Consider the following 12365-nt stretch of genomic DNA (forward strand, 5'->3'; position numbering starts at 1 on the left):
TTCTCTGCGCTTACACAGTATGGCCGGCGATATTAGCTAGCACTCGCCCACGGTATTCTCTGCAAAAGGGAAGACGGTAAAAAACACGGCAACTACATCTGGACTGCTCAAGGACTGTAACTAAGCTAATAAGTTATAACTAACGTTACCAATAAAGGACTAATTAATTGGGATTCCATCCGACGCTTTAATTTCTGTTGTTGGAGTCTGTTTGTCTCACGATGGAAGAGAGCAGTGCACACTTCTTCGAGGGGACCGAGAAGCTCTTGGAGGTGTGGTTCTCCCGACAAGACGAAGCCAAAGGAGCCGGGGATCTGCGCGCTATCCCCAGGTGAGTGAGTCCTAACGATAGTTCAGTCAGGCTGCATCTAACTGATCTGATTCCCTGCTGTTGAAAAACGCGTAAAACGCGACAGTCACAGTAATGGTTCTGCAGGATGATTGACGCGTGGCTCTGTCACCGCGGCGCGATCAGCAGTTTTAGCCGTTTTTGACACCATCCCCCTTCAGCCATTCATTGAGCTGTCATGAGCTCCAGAGCTCCTGCAGACACATCTCCTGCTGTCCTCCACCATCTCTCGATCAGATTGATGTTCGCTGTGTTTGATCAGCTCTGCTTCAGTTATCGATTCGCTTCAGTGACTGAATGTTGATCAATAGATTAGCCTGTAGCTACAGCTAACGTTAGCTGACATGGCGCCATAGAAACGCATCATATTATCTGCACTAATGAATGGATTCTGCGCGGATTTGGCCTCTTTTCTCCACCGCCAGATATAACGTGTATGGGGTGTAATGTTCGTTTCCACAGGGGCTTTTAGCGCGTGTTCCTCTGCAGCTCTTTAATCGCAGAGATGTGAACATGCGTATGTCACTGACTCTATTTTTGGGAACTGTCATGGCGGGTGATCCGCAGCCTGCATGTGAAAGTCACGTGTCTGCGTCACGCGTCGTAAGCCCCGCCCCCGCACAGCGATTGGCCGATGGTTCCGCTCGCTCATTGGTGATTTCTTTGTGCGCAGCTGCGCGCGCGTCCGTGGCTGTGAACTGCTGAATTAATGCAGACACGAAACAACAACATGTTCAATCAAACACTGCAGTACAGCAGATAAACACGTGTGTTGGTGTGGATGTGGCCTCAATAACCGTGTTTTATTACTAATGAGATGCATAAAATTGCTGGATAAGACTGGATAAGCATATTGTCTGTTAATGAACGTGATTATTGGTCAATACTGATATTCTCAAAGTATTGGTAGATTTATTGGTCTATTACTACCAAAAAAAAGTTCAGTAGTGATGACATGAATCATAATGACAGCAAAATCCTACAGTGATTCTACCAAAAAAGGGTCGTAAAATGACATAATGGAAGAAGTTTCCAAAAACAAGAGTTTACCATGTTTTCTCTCTCAGTGTATTTTATATTTATACTTTGGAATATTTGTAAGGTTCAGTGCTTCACGTGTCAATAACGTTAATGAAACTGCTCATGCAGTGAGTGTACGACATGAATGAGCACATCACCGTATCCTCCATTACTCTGAAGCCCTGAAAGCTGATCTCTGTGGTTTCTGTCAGGATGAGTGATGAGGGTATTAGTTTACTTCCGGGAAAGCATTAACGGTCTCTGAGACACTAGAAAGAGGATCATTCGAGTCTGAGCACAGTCAGGAGGAGAAGCGCTTCATTACATGTTCTACACACACAATCTAATAATACTTTCAGTTACTGATTATTTTGACAATTGCACCTTGATCAAAAATAAATCAATGTTTTAATTGCCATCACGGCTCATATTTCATATCAACAAGTACACTTAATATATTATACATTAGTTACATTAATACTGAAATAGTTTTTTCACAGTTTAAATGATCATTTTAAAAATGCAATGTTTTAATGACAGTTTCATACTTTGAGATTTTCTCCTGCGATTCTGAACAGACAAACCAAACAAAATACATGTCATTTACTAGAGCTTCTGACACAATATTAATTGCTGCAAGTCTGTTTAAAATGTTTAATTCGAATGAATTCTTTTTTTTAAAAAATTGGGTTGAGTGAATGAATCAACGACTCACTCAAAGACTTCACTTGATTCACTACTGGATGAATCTGTGTTTTTGAACGAATCTCTTGCATGAATAATTCAATAACTATTAAGTCACTTTGTCTCCACCTACTGGTGTAACGATGTAACTGATACAATCTTTTTTTAAAGTGCCAAGTTACTTTCAAAAGGTGACTTGCTCTATTTTGATCACTACTGTAGACATCAGTGTTTATATCCGAACTATAAACATTTATCCCAGTACTTTTAGTTATAATTTGAATATTTGTAACAGTAAGTGTGTGGTTGACGAGATTGTTTGTGAAGCTGTTTCTAGAGCTAAGCTTTCTCTAAGTCGGCGGCAGCGCAGATGTGTGTGATTTGTCAAAGGGAATGAGATGAGATCATGTGGGTGTTTGAATTGAGATCACATTCTTTTAATGATTAATCATGCAGCTTTAATGTGTACCTTTTATAATTTTAACAACAAACCACCTGTAGTTTTGTAATTATGTAATTATGTTGATGGTTTATGCAGAAGAAACCTAATCTGCATGTTACTAGCGAGTCACGTTACCACTTTGGTGTATTCTGGAATCAGTTTGACCTTGTGACGACTGTAATTAATGCTCTGACACCACAGGCACTATATAGATGTCATCAGGGCGTATTTTAGCCGATTGAGCTGAATCCGCGTCCGACTGCATCGGTCACATGGTGAGAGAACTCTGATTGGCTGTTCAGTGCACGAGAAGAAAAGAGAAAGTGATGAAAGCGAGCAAAGAAATGAAGACTGCACAGACAGAAGCCTTTTCTAATCTTACATCATCTTACCTGAGCATTGCAGTGTGGGAATATTCTCATAACTTGAGCCGCCTGGAGTCCTTCTGGCGTGTTCAAGCGCAGCTTTCTGAGCGAGACGCATCCGGCGAGAAGCAACAACACAGTCCGTTTTCGCCGCCGCTAGTTCTGCGACATTGGCTCGGTGTGTCTCGGCCTTTACATGTCACACATCTCTCTTTATTATGATGATATGCATATCTTTATTTATTTGAGAATACGGTAACAAATATATTCCATAGGTGTGTCACCCATGTGACTCCACAGCGATCAGTGGGTGTGAGTGGGGGAAATACCTTTCTCTGGAATTCTTGAATGTGATTGGTCGATTCAGGGCTCCGGACTGAGACAGAATGTTCGCATTTTGCAACCTTTTTCCTGCTGGTGCGAGTAAAGTTTGGCACTGGTGCCACCATCACATGGCCCAACTGATAAGAGCTGCCATCTCTGTTGCACATGAGAAACCTCAAACGAAACCGAACCACTCGCATTAATAGACCGTGCCGCGCAAGCTCAGTTTACTCGCGGGCCGATCTCGATCACGTGACGCAGCACTGAAAATTCGCCCACTGATCGCTGAGAGATCTACTGGGAAACCTTCAGATTGAGCTTTTCAGTCCACAAATCACCAACATTCACCATGGATTTAATGTGGTAACGCTAACTGTAACCATGGTATTGTGGCAGAAATAGTCAAATGACTTAAAGTGCTTCAAAAGTGAATAATTGCATTGCAGGTCGATTTAAGGTGTGCCCATAAATTTTCTGCTTGTGCTCCTAAAATGTGACGCCAGTGATCGACTTTCTGTGGTCGAATGTTTGTGTGACACCAACATTATAACTGCTTGAAGTAAGAGCGGTGTTGTAGGTGAAATCATGTAAAAATATGATGGTTATTGCAAAATAAACCCTTCTTGAATGCCACCCCCTTACAACAAACGGCCACCTGAGCTTGAGCCAAATGTGCAATTTGAGATCTCCACATGAGTTCAGCAAACCAGCAGCTGCGTATGTGCCGCAGAGCACATGACCTCAGAGACGCACCGTAACACCCACCCAGTCTGCGTTCAGACGCCCATCCTGCACCATTTGTGCTGTATCCTTAAATGAGCTACATAATCAGTTTATTTATTTCTGCAGAATGTCAAAAGTCTTTCTTTGGCTTGTTGCAATGTTTGGAAAGTGAAATATAAGTATGTAAAAATATAAATATAATACAATACACATATAGAAAGCAGCTTACCTACTCAGATTAATGTAGAAAATAATGTTTCCTAATAATAATAATAAATGAGGTCTTAATTTTTCTCTTTCTACATTTTCAGATTTGAGTGGGACAAACTTCTGGAGAATGTGCATTGTTTGATTATAAGTGTGACAAAGACTGACAAGCAGGAAGCTTATATACTCAGGTGAGCTTTTGACATGTCTGTCTGTCTGTCTGTCTGTCCTGAGGTCAGGTGACTGGACTGTAATGACGCACTAATCCTTCAGTCCTCTTCAAAGCTTCATCTCCTCCTCTCACTGAGCAATGCCTAAAAATCAACATGAAATTAAGATTTCTCCCCACAGAGGAATATAATAAAACTAGTGTCTCGACTGGTTATTTGTACTGACATTACTGCCCAAACTGAGATAAAGATGCTAAAGACACGCTTTGTTGTGAATATTGTTCAGTGAACAAATGCATCGTTACAGAGGTTAAATATGTTGCAAATGTCATTTCATATAGTCTTTAAAGACATGCTATCTTTAAGTACAAGTGTTGAATGAATGCTGACAGACACTGAGCTTAAAGCCTTGGTGTCTCTGAATGTTTATATCACGATGCTGATACGTTGTTATTATAACGCTTGCACACTGACCTTATAGTCACAGCTGATAAGCGCACAGTAGCGTTTCAGCTCAGATACTCAAACGCTGATAAGACTAGAATGACTGGCATCTGAGACGCTCGCAGTCATGGGCTGAATGATTCAGATGCAGTGCTAAGCAGGACACTAAGCCATTTATTAGGTCTGAGAGACAAAGACGAAGGGTCAAAGGGGGAATTCGGATCAAAACTATTCATAGCTGTCTGAAATAATTACTTTTTAGATATTGGCATTTATGTATTTCGGCTGAAATGGCTAAAAAAAAAGTTTGTTCACCCAAAAATGAAGTTTCTGTCATTAATTACTCATGTCGTTCCACACCCGTAAGACCTTCGTTCATCTTCAGAACACAAATTAAGATATTTTTGATGAAATCCGAGAGGTTTATGACTCGTCCATAGACAGCAATATAATAACAATGTTTATTCTTTTTATGCTGGCCACAAAACATGATCATAACCCAGTCCTCTCTCTCTCTCTCTGTCAGTGAGAGTAGCATGTTTGTCTCCAAGAGACGTTTCATTTTGAAGACATGCGGAACCACCCTCTTACTGCAGGCACTGGTGCCACTGCTGGAACTGGCTCGCGAGTACTGCGGCTTTGATGCCATCGAGGTACCACACACACACACACACTCACACACACACACACACACACACACACACTCACTCACACACACACACACTCGGGTTTATGTTAAGGGAAGGGAATTTATTGCACGTTATCTCCAACCGCAGTAATGCGCGACGATAACATTCGTAAGAAGTTCAGGTTTATGAGTTTGAGATTTTACAGTCTCGGTGAAGAGAGTCAATTTAGATGTGATGTCAAATTCATAAAGATTAATCATTGGTAGTGTTCAGTATGTACAGAGCCGCTAAAGGGACATAATGATGGGATGAAACACAACCATAATTTTTCTTCCTGTCATATTTTTTCCATCACCGTGTTCTGTCAGTATATCTCGGTGTATATCTTTGACTTGATCATCTTTTTCTTTTTCCTCTTCAGAATTTCTTCTATTCTCGTAAAAACTTTATGAAGCCCACCCATCAAGAGTTCCCTCACCGCAACTTCCAGGAGGAAGTCGAGTTCCTCAGCCAGATTTTTCCAAGTACGGTTTCACACCCATGAAAATGAGACACAGCAAATTGTGTTTGAAATAGTACTAAGTAAGTATTGTGTCAGACTGAATAATAAAGGTGTCTTAATTTATTCATTTACTCTCTGTTGATGCACAGATGGAGCAGCCTACTGTATGGGACGTCTGAACTCCGACTGCTGGTGAGGTTTACATCATCTAACCTTCCCACAATCCTGTCTCACTGCAGATAAACCATTATGAGGAAGGGTTAAATGTTGCATTATGAATTTATCTCTCACTGTGAGACCAGATTTTAGCACGTTAGAGAATGGTTTCATAAATTATTAGGTAAATACAGCTGTTCCCATTTTAGATTAGTCGAGCATTTGACTTCTCCTAAAACAAAACAATTCAGATGTTCATGGTTTTCCGGTCGTCTGTGTCCTGAAGGTATTTGTTTACGCTGGAGCTGCCGGAATACTGGGAGAACAAGCAGGCGGACCAGACACTAGAAGTTCTGATGAGTGACCTTGACCCAGCTGTGATGGACCAGTTCTACATGAAAGACGGTGTTTCTGCTAATGATGTCACTCGTGTACGGTTCACCTTCAACACGTCTGCTCTGCAGTGTCATTTCTGTTCTTTAATTGGTCCGTTCACACTTTGAACGTTTCAAAAAGCACGTCATGTTGAAACAAAGACCCTGGAAATACGTCTGTGAAGTACCGTGTAAATGTGACTTTAATGAAGAGCTGGGCGATACGGCAAAAAATAATAACATTATAATCTGTAATTATCCGTCTATCAATAATTACCACAATAAATGTCAAGTCTTTCAAGTTAAAAGGCAGATTTCTGCTCCAGGGTGAAAGGTGCAGAAACCAGACTGTTTTAACATGACAAACACTTGCCGAACAGGTTAACGTCTCGCAGATCTGAGGTAGAACATTCAAAATATTTATAATGATTAAAATATGCATGAGTTAACTTCAGTAAAATCCTTTTTCAGTCTTTTTCCTCTTCCGTTTGGACTTTGAGCCGAGCGGATGAATGAGCCGTGTGACGCGATCAAACGAGCAGCGCTGTTGCGTTCTGTTTTCGGCACATAAACATCGTATCAAACTTTTGTTATAATTGTATTGAGGAAAATTATACTGCGATAATTATGGATTTATGGCGCAGCCTTGCTTGAATGTTGTCTTTGTCTTCACAGATGAGTGGAATTCGTGACCTGATTCCAGGTTCAGTGATTGATGCCACAATGTTCAACCCTTGTGGATACTCCATGAATGGAATGAAGACGGATGTAAGCAACACATTTAAGGCTGTTTCTTTGAGAAACGTTATCTAAACTTGTGATTAAGACCGGTTCTCTTTCTAGGGAACTTACTGGACGATTCACATCACCCCTGAACCAGAGTTCTCTTATGTCAGCTTTGAAACCAACCTCTCCCAGACATCCTATGATGAGCTTATCCGCAAGGTTGTGGATGTCTTCAATCCAGGGAAATTTGTGACAACGCTGTTCGTCAACCAGGTGCACTGTTAATCAACACAGTGACTTTTTTTCCACAATACTTGTGAATGTTTAATTCTCATTTTGGCTTCTCCTCTCATTCCCATCAGAGCTCCAAATGCCGCAGCGTTTTCTCTTCGGCTCAGAAACTCGAGGGCTACCGCCGCCTGGACCGCCAGCTGGCCCACTTCAACGACTACAACTTCGTCTTCACCAGTTACGCCAAGAGCCGCCAGCAGAAGCAGAGCTGAACCTCTGAAATGAAGAAGCGTAAGAAGAAATCTGGCGGCTGGCGGCGTCTCGTCGGAGAGAGGCGGTGTTCGTGTGTGCAGTCTTCTGGCTGTAGATCTTCCCTGAGTTTAACATTTATGCATTCTTGTACCTATGACGTAGATATTGTGCATGAAAGCTCTTCTCACGTCTCTGTAGATATTCTAGCCCATTCTTGCTGTGATCTTGAAGTGCATGTAGAGTTCTTGAACTTGGTGGTGTGTGTGAGGCATGTCACACCATCCCAATACATGCAACGCTCCCTTCCCTTCCTGCAAGCGTCCCCTCGCATCCCCCACAGACAGGGTTTCCGCCCTCACTAGGCAAGGACCCTGACATGCTCAGATCCGTCTCGTCTACCGACCAATCCAAAAGAAACTGCTTTCACCAAAAGTTCATCGTTTGCAAAAAGGTATTTTTTGGGGTTTAATGTACATTTCCCTCGACTTCAGTTTGATGCGTGACGTTGGTTATGTGAGTCACAAATCACGGTGTGTAGCTAGCTAAAGTTTCTGTGAAGATATCCTGAAAAACAGGTAAAAATATTCCTTGTTCATCTTGTTTTCTTCAACTTTGCAGTCGTCCGTATTCAGTGTAGTAGAGAAGTGAATGTTGTGAAAGTTGAGTAACTTAACCGTCACCTTCAGTGTCGACAGACTGTTGTAGTTTAACACATCTAACGTTGGTTAGTGAAAACGCAATGACCGTTAGATGCTCAATAAGCTGAGCAGCTTTGTACAGGTTGCTAATATTTCTATTTCTGTTTGAAGAAACCAAAATACTGTGATTTTCTTCAGCTTTCCAGGTGTCGTCTTTATTCGGAGTACTAGAGAAGTGAATGTTTCAAACGTTGAGTTACTTAATGGTTGCCTTAATTGTCAACGTATAATCTGCAATATATAACTATAATGGTGAAAGTCAACTGTCGTCTTCCTTTCCTGGAAAAAAGGCCTTATCGTGAATGTATTAAGTCTAAAAAATAAAGAACTCCAGTTAGTTGAAAGGTCACAATGTGTCACGTGAAAGAAGCCGGGATGGATTTTTCTGAACATGTAGCTGGTGTAGAAGAAACCATGTTCTCTGCTGTCATTGTGAAGGACCCTGGGACTGTCCAGCCTGCTTTTGAATTGAAACAGTTGGACAGACACTTTGCTTTCGTGTGCCGATCGCACAGCAAAGCATTTTCCTTTTGCTAAACAAAATGAGTCCTCTCTCTTTTTCTCTACAGAAGCTGGTAAGCACACAATAGACGCGCACTGATCTGAGCATGTCAGGGTCGGCCCGGATCATTCCACACCCCACGCTGCATAAACTGCAGTTTTATCATTTTTTTTGCAGCAGGTTTGTCCACCTCTCCAGATCACGCCCTCTTTGTGCGCCGAGGGAAAGATTTTTTTCTTGCATGCGACTAGCGTGTAGCAGGATGTGTCTCTGCTTCAGCCCTGTGTAACGTCCACATGTTTAATTTCTGTTCCTGGTTTATTGGTCCCGAGCGTGATGAGCAGCAGGTGTGGTGTTTATTTGAGGATGATGTTTCTGTTATGACTCCTGACAGATTGGTTTGTGAAACCCCTTCCTGCTTCTGAGAGAAACCCTTCAGACCGCCACTCCAGTAATGAATGTGTCTAACTGCAGCTCTGCTCGGACCGGTCGAGATGAGCTGATGTTTACAGAGAAACACTGAAGCAGTTTAGTGTGACGGACACAACAGGTGTCACACGGACCACTGCTGGGAGAACTAACATGAGCATGATCGCATATCACGCCTGCCACTTTTTTTCGGTGAAGGGTTGGTAATTTCAAACTTTTTTCTGGCCTTTATACGTGGGATTTATACATATACACATTATACATTGATGTTGCGGACCAAGTATATATATATACTTTTTCTTTTTTCTGGCCCTATTCTGAGGTGGGGAGTGAACTTTTCAAATGATTTGGACCTTTTTCATCTTTCTACTAGTTCCTCCCAGCTTGTGTAGGTTGGTGAGGAAACTAGAAGGGGTTCTGTAGCGGGAATTTCACAGGAAGTTGGGAAGAGGAAACTTTGCTGTTCCAATTCTCTTGCTATTTCCTTGGTTGGTCAAGATGTGCTAAATATATCTGTACTAAGAGCTTGATGCTTTCAATAAAAGTTAATAACTATTAACTGTGTACTTGTGACTTTTTACATTAAATTTTAGCAAAATCTCTGATAAATTGTTTTACACTGCTGTATATCAATATGATGCTGGGCTATAAAAACATTTTATGGTACATTACTCAAATTTATAGACATTACAAAATAAATTTCTGATATAAATTTTTATATTCACAAGTTTTTTACCTTTCAAAGAACTTATTTTATAATCATAGTCTGAACCTGTTACCTGACACCACACCAACTAAAAATCAGCATATTTATCACCCACAATACTATTCACAAACAATGCATTCATTTTTGCTTATAGCAGCCATTTCAACAGCATTTATAACCAAAATAGGATTAGAATTTACAGTAGCCAGTAATAAAAGTGTTGGGTATTTTTGAGCATTACGGCACAATTGAAAATCAATTGGTATTGGTAGGGCTTCAATAGGTTGATCACCTACTTTCCCACAGAGACGGAAAGTGAGCATGTTCCTTAATAATAATCTACAATAAAGCTCCGGACTCAAAACAGGCTGATTGACAAATGATTACCTCAATGTGTCCTTATGGAAGTTCAAGGGACTATTTAAATTAAATGAACCTCTTCAGCTGTTGTCATGTGCCAGTGATCATCCCTCCGCATGAATGTTGGCACGCGTGCCATAGGTCACGACCCCTGCTCTACAGTTAATATTCATGAGCTGAGGATTTGTAAAATTGGCAGGAAGTTCAGTTATAACTGCTGAAATATTTCTGTCGAAACGTCCTGTCAAGAAATGAGTCCATTTGTAATGATTTGATTGTGCGACAGCCCAAGCTAACCACAACTACCCAGACTTGTCTCCATTTAAAGGTGTAGTAAGTGATTTCTGAGAAATGCTGAATGTGGATTGGTCCTTCCTGCTCCATACGCATCATTGGTGTTGAGGGTGCTGTATACACTCGTATAGGCGCCGATTTATGTTTCTGCCAGTGGGTGCCCAGCTCTGAAATGCGATCTTTCCGACATGACTTGAACGCACCATTATAGATAAATCCGCTCTTAGTTTTCGTGTTCCCTAATGGTCTTGTGGTGGTATTTTAGTTCAGCCGAGCTCTAATTATCAGTGGTTCGAATCTGCCCTCATATTTTTTTTCCTCACAAAGTTCAATGAAGTTCATTAATGTTTGCATATCAAGAGCAGGGACATGTTTGTGTGCATTTAGTTATTTCCCTGGAAAGAAGAATCAAGCGTTAGATTGACGCGCATGTCTGAAGACAACGTTCCTCAGCATGATTTCAAAGACACGTTTCAGCGCTAGTTCGCTCAAATCAATGTCAACTGGATGTTTCATTTGCATCATATCCGTGCAGAAAGATGACAATTTCGACCAAAAGCACACTCGTGTTGTCACAAGTCATGCTCTCGCTGATATCTGATGCCAGGAGAGTTTGAGCGTGTGTCTGATCGACAGCAGAGCCACTTGTGCTCGCGCATCACCTGGATGCGCTCTCCAAATCTGCCATTCACATATCACCATAGAAACGTCCTTAAATAAACTATAAAACAGGGTGAAGATCGTGTCTGAAAGCTCTAATCGATTTTTTTTTTTTGTTATTTTGAATATTTCCAGCCCCGGAGCACCCACGGGAAAATACGAAATATTCTCCATATATTCAAAATAACCAATAAAAAAAAAAAAAAAATAAATCGATTGGGGCTTTCAGACACGATCTATGTACGCGTGTGTAATACATGTTCATTTTTTGTTCTTCCTTGTTCCTTCATCTTCACTTCTGCTATGATGAAGAGACATCCGCTCTTGCGTTTTGGGGGCGGAGCAATGAAGGGAGGGGCGTGTTTGTTTGGCTTGATTTCAAATACCAACAGAAATCACTTACTGCACCTTTAATGACCAGGACTAACTGAGAAATGAGGCGTAATAATGGGTGCGATGACACATTTCAAGTGTATTTTTTATATTTTTTTCTTTTGACTTGAAAAGGAACAGAAGTTTTTGTTGAGAACGGAAAGCGTATCTGTGGCAGTGTTGAGGCACACACTCATGAACTTCCTGAACACAAAGGGCTGCTGATCCACAAATTTGCATCAACACACATTTTAGATTTTCACAAACTTTGCTTTTACTAACATTCCATAAATTTGCAATCTTCAAAATTTACAAACATTTGGACTGATTTTTCTTGACATGTAGGAAATGACTCCTGATAATGTTACTCAGCTGTACTCATGAAGGAATCAGCTCTGCTGACGGTCAGCTGTAGTACTTGGATCTCTTCGGGCTGCGGCTCCGATCCCGTCTGTGGCGTTTGTGATCGCCGTCTCGCTCTCTGCCTCGGTCTCTCTGCTTTTCCTTGTGTCTCTCTCGGTCTCTTGAACGCGAGCGCTGTCTGCCTTTATCTTTTTCTCTCCGACTCTCATCGCGATCCTAAAAAACAGGAGAAAAACGAAAACAAATGTTCTCTCCAGACTAATGCTCCATCCAAATATGCTTACTTCCATACTATATAGTAGTCAAAAACAGTATGTGACAAGAGTAGTACATCTAAATCCATAGTATTCATAAAACAGTAGGTGAAAAGTCCCTGGATGACC

General features: G+C 41.3%; 2 protein-coding genes across 4 annotated transcripts in view; one reads left to right on the forward strand and one right to left on the reverse strand.

Moving 5' to 3' along the window:
* Window positions 1-26: 26 nt before the first annotated feature.
* On the forward strand, window positions 27-9778 carry LOC137015709 (S-adenosylmethionine decarboxylase proenzyme). The gene is made up of 9 exons (XM_067380723.1): window positions 27-331; window positions 4219-4305; window positions 5255-5381; window positions 5779-5881; window positions 6009-6051; window positions 6302-6446; window positions 7065-7157; window positions 7233-7388; window positions 7478-9778. The coding sequence occupies exons 1-9, from the start codon at window positions 222-224 to the stop codon at window positions 7616-7618; spliced, it is 1005 nt and encodes a 334-aa protein (XP_067236824.1). The 5' UTR covers window positions 27-221; the 3' UTR covers window positions 7619-9778.
* Window positions 9779-11469: 1691 nt separating this feature from the next.
* LOC137015708 (peptidyl-prolyl cis-trans isomerase-like 4) overlaps window positions 11470-12365 on the reverse strand; it is a 7554-nt gene continuing 6658 nt past the window's right edge. For all 3 annotated transcript variants that reach the window (XM_067380722.1, XM_067380720.1, XM_067380721.1), the window contains one exon: window positions 11470-12198. In XM_067380722.1, coding sequence (XP_067236823.1) covers window positions 12025-12198 — 174 coding nt within the window. In that variant the 3' untranslated portion in view covers window positions 11470-12024. The remainder of the gene's footprint in view (window positions 12199-12365) is intronic.

The sequence above is a fragment of the Chanodichthys erythropterus genome, unplaced genomic scaffold (assembly GCF_024489055.1).
Source record: "Chanodichthys erythropterus isolate Z2021 unplaced genomic scaffold, ASM2448905v1 ctg000260_np12, whole genome shotgun sequence".
Taxonomy (NCBI): Eukaryota; Metazoa; Chordata; class Actinopteri; order Cypriniformes; family Xenocyprididae; genus Chanodichthys; species Chanodichthys erythropterus.

Excerpts from the sequence above, each read along its gene's own strand:
- LOC137015709 (XM_067380723.1), top strand. The coding sequence starts at position 222 with ATGGAAGAGAGCAGTGCACACTTCTTCGAGGGGACCGAGAAGCTCTTG. Across the intron at positions 6,052-6,301 it reads CGTCTGAACTCCGACTGCTG|GTATTTGTTTACGCTGGAGC; the intron begins GTGAGGTTTACA and ends TGTGTCCTGAAG. Across the intron at positions 6,447-7,064 it reads CTGCTAATGATGTCACTCGT|ATGAGTGGAATTCGTGACCT; the intron begins GTACGGTTCACC and ends TTGTCTTCACAG.